Genomic DNA, 7,932 nt, shown 5'->3' with positions numbered 1-7,932 from the left:
CGAGAACGAAATCAAGCAAGAACCAGTGGAAATTCAGAGAAGAATAAAATGGGGAAAATAGCTAGAGAAATCCAGATACCATTCCATCTCATAATTCTGTTACGAATACATAATAGGATGCTGGTCCTTAAGGCAACGAAGGATTATATACCTCAATCACATTATCACTAATACATGATTAACCAAAACTAATACAGTTTACTGTCTCTATCACGACAAGTAAACAGCTGGACAAGCTAATTAACTGTTTGCCAACCGAAATTAACACACATCGCGGTAAAAGTAATAGACGCGATGACAGCCGTCACCATCTCCCATTAGCTCAGGTCATGACACCAGGCCGCGATCCGGATCACCAGTTCACCACCACCGACCAACGCCGAGTGACTCTACAGTAGCAGTACTAGGGTAGTGCACACACTCTCCTCCCCGTCCCACCTCCCGAAACCCCGATATCCGGCAATGTCGCTCCACCAGCGACCGCACCAGAAGCCGCCAGCCGCCGAGGATTCCATCCCCGTCTCCTCCCTCTCCTCCTCCGCCGGCGCAGGCTCCTCCCGCCCGCTCCCCTTCCTCACGCTCCCCTACCTCTTCTCCCTCCTCGCGCTCCTCCTCTTCGCCGCCCTCCTCCTCCCCTGGGGCCCCGCCGCGCGCGCCCCCGCCTCCCCGTGGCGCGCCTACACGCTCCAGGAGGCTGCGGCCTTCGCCGCCGCCGCAGGAAACGGCACCGTTCTCCTCGCCGCTGTCTCTGGGCCTTACCTCCCCTTCCTCTCCAACTGGCTCATCAGTGTCCGCCGCGCCGGCCGCGCCGACCAGGTGCTCGTCATCGCCGAGGACTACGAGACCCTCGACCGCATCTACGCCGCCTGGCCCGGCCACGCCGTCCTCGTGCCCCCCGCGCCCGATGCCCAGGCCGCCCACAAGTTCGGATCCCAGGTGAGGAGAGGAATCTCTCGGTGTCGCGTCTATCCCATTCCTCCCAGGTGTTCAATGAAATGCCCCTACGCGTGACTGTACTCGTCTTTCTCTGTGTGATTGTATGCAGGGGTTCTTCAACTTCACCTCGCGCCGGCCGCGGCACCTGCTGCAGATTCTTGAGCTCGGGTACAGCGTCATGTACAACGACGTGGACATGGTGTGGCTCGCCGACCCGTTCCCGTACCTCGTCGGGGACCATGATGTGTACTTCATGGACGATATGACTCCTGTACGTGTAGTTACTGCATTTGTGATTGGGGTCTCATTGGAAGATAGCTTATTGGGATGGAACTGTGGCTTGCAGGTGAAACCACTCGATCACTCACATGAGCTCCCACCGCCGGGGAAGAAAGGGCGGACATATATTTGTAGCTGCATGATCTTCCTCCGGCCGACGGAAGGTGCCAAGCTGCTGCTAAGGAAGTGGATCGAGGAGCTCAAGGAGCAACCGTGGTCGAAGCAGAGGAAGTCGAATGATCAGCCAGCTTTCAACTGGGCTTTGAACAAGACTGCTGGGCAGGTCTGTTTCTGCTAGATTTCTTTGTTTACAATGCAACTAGGCAGGGCAAAGTAGTCTTAGTATATCTTGTGGCTTGTTATTCTTGAATTTAAAATGATGATTTGGGGCTCCTTTTTTAGATGGTCTTGGAGCATTTGATTGAATTGATCATATCCATACCTTAGGGTAATAGGCCTTGCTACTTATCTGCTTGAACAAAATAGTGGTTTGCTTTAGTTGTTCATCTAAGTAATTTGTTGGTAATGCTAAATGAAAGAACATGAATTGAATTATGCAAAGTAAGTAGTTTTCATGATCGGGTGGGTTTTAGCACAATGGGGTGGCTGCACCATCACTAGGGTGTTGAGGGCACAGCTGATCCGTGAACTGTTTGGAGGTGGTTTCAGGCTCTAGCATAACCAGACTACCTCGGTATTTGGTTGGGGCAGGGTGGCACAGGGTTAACTGATCGGATGTAATCTGAACTGCATATGACCTTGCTGTGAAGTTTTGTTCATTTGAAGAACAGAAGGAAATTGAAATCTTGGTGTCATTATGAACTGATGCGAAAGACTTGTTGAGCCTAATTTTTAAACAAATTACTTGCTCAATTGGCACTGCACATTCTTAAGAAGTCCACCGATGCTTCTTTTTTTCCTAAAAAAAACTATGTGATGATTTGATACAGCATTTATGATTGTCGAAGTTTCAGTAACTTTAAGTACGTTTATGGATGAGAAGTGGCATACGTATGAAGAATTTAGATGAACTGTTTACTAACAAATCATAAGGAGCCCTGCAAATTAATGCTGTTTGCGCGAACCAACCAACAGTTAATGCAGTTTGTACTTAGACGTTCACCCTAAACCATTTGTAAACTATTAGTAAAAGTATTTAAGTACGTATACCATTTCCCATTTATGGATATCAGGATATGCCTCTAGCTCTCTACATGTGCATTCATTTTTGTTTCTCTGCTACTGTGTTTTGTGGGTGGCTCCACATGTTCTCATGTAATTATGAACCGAGCAATGTGGACTTGTGGCTGTGTAACATTACATTTCTGCTTATAAATAATATGAAGCCGTCTAGATTTTACAGTATACACATCAGTCTTTTATTTAAGATTCACAATATCAAGTGCATATGTCCCCTAAATATAATTAACTTTTTTTACAATTGGATGATATTTCATATGATCAATTTCGAATTTATGAACTCTGGTGAGGCCTGTTATGCCCCTGTTCGAGTCTCTCAGATCTCAGTACCAAGTACATATTGTATGTAAAGATAATTAGATAACCCTTAACATTATCTTGGAGTAACTGTATGGCCATGACATTGTTTCTAGGCTTCTACTTCCTTTGTTTCCAAATGGATGTCGTTGTTAGAATATGTGTAGTCAAGCTTCTAAAAGCTTGACTACTAACATGTGCAAAAAAATATCTATATTTTTCTCATGGAAATCTTATTAGTATATTTGTATTTAAAAATGTTTCGATTCAATATTTTTATATTTTGTACAAACATATAGTTGGAGAAGATAATGTCAAGCTATATTAAAGACTATGCCAGTAAATCTGGAAACATAGAGAGTAGCTTCTAAGCTACTGTATTTTAATAGACATACATCGGTTCTACTAGGCTGTGTGTTTTTACTGTAATATATAGCGGACTGGCCTTTCCAATATAAGGCCTGAACAATAAAATTCTGTATGTCTTCTGGCAACAGCCTTGCTGCATTCTAGATTTCTCGATTTTAGTTTACTTTCTGTTTCTGAAAGTGTATTTTTGGAGGACCTTCAGATACTGAAACGGATACATAACAATATGATACGTAGCAAAGAGTTCCGTTCTGTTTTCCTATCATACTTTTATGGGTCTTTGTCTCCAACCAGATAATTTCCTTTATAAAACTATCAACAGAAGATATTTCTAGAATATTATTAACAGAAGATATGCTTGCAGGTTGATGTGTACCTGCTACCTCAGTCTGCATTTCCAACTGGTGGCCTATATTTCAAGAATAAAACATGGGTCAAGGAGACGAAGGGCAAGCATGTCATTATACATAATAACTACATCACAGGGTTTGAAAAGAAGATAAAACGTTTCCGTGATCATGGGCTGTGGTTGGTAGATGAACACAGCGATGAGTCACCAGTTGGTAGAATATGAGCACGATGTCAAGGCTAAAGCGCATCTCTCCTTGCTGCAGCGTCACAATTTTGTAGCTGGTGTTAGACTCGCAGGCTGCTAGTTTCTGCAAAACCAGATGTTTGGTAATTTCCAATCCACCGCGCAAGATGCAGCAGTAGAAGAGTCCATATACAGAGGATTTTATTTGTCAACATCTTGTTTGATCTGTATGTCAAGCCCTTGTAGAGGTATCTTTTCCCATGATGATTATTTTTCGATTATATTTGTTCATACTGAAAATGGCTTGTTAGAGAATAGTTAGGTCTAGGTGTGGCTGAAGAGATCCGTTGATTAGTACGATGGTTAGTTCACTTTCTGTATAGCACAGTGGCTTTGTTAGCATGTATCATTATTACTGAAAGTAAGTCATTCTTTTTTGCTATAGGGATTGAGTGAATGTTATTTCAGTAATGGTAGCTTTGGGAACCTTTACTCTTCATTTGTGTGAAGGTTATTAACAAAATTATGTTACTATCGTCTTTTTAGTGGATCATTTTCTCATATTTTAGGTGTGCTAGGCAGTCTCTTAGCATGCTTTGCTTTGCCTCACAAAGGAATGCTTGTTTGCGTGGAGAAGTAGGCCCAGAAGTGTTTGCTGACAATGTAAGTATAGCATGTCCTAGAGAATATAGGCTTGCTTGGGGCCAGAGTCACTCCCGTTCTTGTGCCCTTTCCTTTGTTTGATGCCTACCTACTTTGCTTTCAGTGGGAGCGATGCCATTGCCTCTGCCTCGCACAAGGAACACCGCTGCTGCGTCCTCTCTCTCTCTCTCTCTCACACACACACACATATATATATATACTCATGCGGTCGTGCCCCTGCCTGCTTGAGCACACGCATCAAACTACGTCTCCCTTGTGAGTTGTGATTACAAGAACTTAAAACTCCATGGGCCAAGGAGCAGCAAAGGCGAAGCAAGGTATGACAAATACAAGCTGGCCAGGTTGTGTGTTCTCGCCCAAACTCGAGCAATTCATCATGCAAATGCTGCTATGTTTGTGCTGTCCGTTGATGCATATGTGCGCCAAGTGGTGCTTGTGCCGATATTTTGCCTTTGTGAGCGTATGTGTTTGTCATTGAGGAACATATGAATATTGTTTGTCGTCAGTGGCAGATCCAGACCTAAGAATTAGGAAGCCTCAACCTCTTCTTCTTCTCCTCTTTTTTTCTCTTCTACCTCCTCTTCTTTCTTCTTCATCTTCTATTCTTCTTCCTTCTTCCTCTTCTATACCCAAAAACTGTAGGGGCCATGACGGTTCTCAAGTGTGCCCCGAGGGAGGGGGTAGGAGGGGCTCCCTGCCTGCCCCCTTGGATCCACCGCTGTTCGTCGCAACAAGTTTTGATGAGTCAGGGAAATTAAAACTGGTGTTTTTGAATGGTAGGTGGAAAGCAAGAAGCGCAGAAGATCGACAATGATACAGAAGAACTCATTGCATTCATGAAGAAGCGCTACGAGGAAAAAGTGCGCCCTGCAGAAAATTTCGAGGACTTCTACCATAGTATTTACGAGCTCATCGAGTAAGTTTTCATATGTCCTAAAGACAGCTAGTATGATCGCTTTCTTGGTTGTGCACAGAATGCAGTTTCCCATTTTATCTACAGATGGTTAGCTGAGTTGTTTGATTAGTGCAGAAATTGCCATAATGATTCCTAACAATGTCCCGAATTTAGAGTACAAGGAGTTACAACAATTGGATCATTCATAGAAGATGATAGCATATGGACACGTCGAACACCGGGTGTTCAGAAATGGCGCTACAAAATATTAGCAATAATGTTTAACAACATTGTTCTCTAACCATTCTTTCTCTTGCTTGCAATCTTCTTCAGAATGTTTTGTGAGGAACGTGGGCAGTTGCAGTACAGGATACCGTCAAAAGAAGTTCTCTTGGAACAGTACAAGGTGAGAAGGATCCTTTTATAGCAAATCTTTTTTAGATTTCTTGAGCACAACTATCCTTTTTTGGAGTAATAACTAACTATTCAACTGCCTTAAACATACTATTTCGTTCCAAATATTTCCAACAGTTGCAAAATCATGCTTGGAAGTCCTCACAAGTCCTGATCATGAGACATGTGTCACAGTTCACAACAGCTCAGGAATATCGAATGCCCTGTTTACAATAATGCATTTTTTTTAAAACACAGAATATGCAATAGTGATTTATTTTGTACCATAAATATTTGTTGAGCTGACGGGGAGATTCCTGTAATTTTTTTCCATGTTCCAAACATGGAATAAACCTAGCTATATGCTAACTAGGAACTAGGAAGGTGAATGCTATATGATACAATAAGGTCAAATTATTGCAACAACCTCCGCTACATGTAAGCATTTATGAAAAGAAAATAGCTACAACCTTCAGTCACAAATACTTGATATTTTTGACAAGTTCTTGTTAAACTTTTAAAACTTTGACTATCAATAATTTTTAAAATATTTAGTTTGAAGACATTAAAATTATATGAGTAGATTTATCTGAAAAATACTTTTGTAATCTCACAAATTTATTGGATTATGTAAATATATTCTAGTAGAAAATAATGGTCAAAAGTAAGACTATGTCATGCCCAAAACATTAAGTATTCTTTTGTTGGAGGGAGTATCAAGTTTTAAAGCAATAGTCTCAGTAAGCATACAAAGTCTCAGTTGATCTCGCTAACAAAAAATGGATCCACCAAAACGCCTAAGCAAGATAGATCAATACTTGGATGGCAACTTTAGCACCGTTTGGAGCATAATTCTCGTTTGGAACGCAATTGTTTCACGATATAGTTCCGACTGAAATCCGTGAGATTCCCGTGTTCCAAACAGCGCCGTGAAATGGACTATACTCAGTTTTCCCCTTTTCCTTCGAGCGCAGAAGGCTCACAAACAGAAGGACGGCAAGAACCTGACCCAGGATGAGTTCCAGGCGATCGCCAAGGCGGTCGTGAAGGTGGACAGCTTCACCTTCGGCGGGGCCTACATCAAAATACTCGCCGTCCTCTTCGGCCTGCCAGCGTGCGCGGTCGTCACGAAGCGGTTCATCCCGGGCCTCAGGTCCATATCCGACGACATCGTCATCCCGGCGGCCACCTCCGGCGCCGTCGTCTTCCTCGCCAAGACGAACAAGCTGTGACCGGCAAAATTAAACGAGTTGCCGTGTACTTCCGGCCCACGGAAGCAACAGGGCGATACATGTCTAGTAATAATTGTCATGTGTTGTGACCCGCTTGATTACATCCAGAATTATAAATAAAAGGGTGTCGAAACTCAAAAGTGAACTCTTCTTTTGCATGTGCGTAGGGCAGGATTTAGGAACTGAACGAAGGAGGGGGGACTGGGTTACGTAAAACCTGACAAAATAGGACGTTTGAACTATTGAACTACACAACTTTAAAAAAAAAACACCTGAAAGTCTCGGTCTCAGGAGACTGAAAATTGTTGGAATTTCAATCGACCATCTTAGACAAGGTTTAGGGTTTAGAGCCTAGGCGGAGGCTAGGCTTAGAGGGAATGCCGAGGGTGGACAACAAGGAGACTGTAGCCCTGCCGGAGCTATAGGTCATGCAAAATGGTGGTGGGTATTACCGGTAGCAGGAGCGATAAAATATGGATTGGTTTAGTTGGTGGCAGGAGCTGCCAAAGATAGAGCGGGGAAGCGAGGTGATGGCACCATGGAAAGGAGCGAAGTGATGCGGTGGAGAAAAAAAGACTCAATGGAGAAAGAAAAAAGGATTGTAGTCTAACACAGATATGATGGTCCACGTGAATTGACTGAAATTTTTCATGTTTCTAGTCAACCGTCCAGAGGAGTGAATTACCTATTTAAGATTTAAACTTTATATTACTTTCAAACCTATCTTTGCAAAATTCAAGGAAAATTGATTACTACTTGACTATATTAATATTGCAGGAGCTAGGCGGTTTGAGCCTCCCACCGCTTGATGCGGTGCCAAAGATGGAGCCATCCGCAATCCCCCACACTGCCCCTCCTCCAATCTCCTAGCGCATCACGCTTCTTCCTCATCTTTGGTGGCTCACGATCACCCTTGTTGCCTTCCTCGTCGAATGTCGTTCCTGTCTGTAATTCCACCAGCCGGCCAATGCTCAATCACCCTTCTCCAATCCCATGGCCAGCAACATATCCATTGCTTTGCTACCTCGCCTCTTAACGCATCCCACTATTTCGTGCACATCGTTTACCACCCTCTAACACGCTGATGACGACTGACAACAGCGCTAGAGCGATATCCTGACTAAGCACAACAA

At 43.6% G+C, this 7,932-nt stretch overlaps 1 protein-coding gene across 1 annotated transcript; it reads left to right on the top strand.

The window, feature by feature from the left end:
• Positions 1–359: 359 nt before the first annotated feature.
• LOC133928067 (UDP-D-xylose:L-fucose alpha-1,3-D-xylosyltransferase MGP4-like) lies at positions 360–6,939 on the top strand. Its single transcript, XM_062374351.1, has 7 exons — positions 360–936; positions 1,046–1,207; positions 1,283–1,498; positions 3,446–3,653; positions 5,060–5,195; positions 5,508–5,580; positions 6,542–6,939. Exons 1-7 carry the CDS (start codon positions 463–465, stop codon positions 6,797–6,799), a joined length of 1,527 nt encoding a protein of 508 aa, XP_062230335.1. The 5' UTR covers positions 360–462; the 3' UTR covers positions 6,800–6,939.
• Positions 6,940–7,932: the final 993 nt, after the last annotated feature.

The sequence above is a fragment of the Phragmites australis genome, chromosome 9 (genome assembly GCF_958298935.1).
Source record: "Phragmites australis chromosome 9, lpPhrAust1.1, whole genome shotgun sequence".
NCBI lineage: Eukaryota > Viridiplantae > Streptophyta > Magnoliopsida > Poales > Poaceae > Phragmites > Phragmites australis.
The sequence above is the reverse complement of the archived record's forward strand: the minus strand, read 5'-3'. Positions and strand labels throughout refer to the sequence as shown.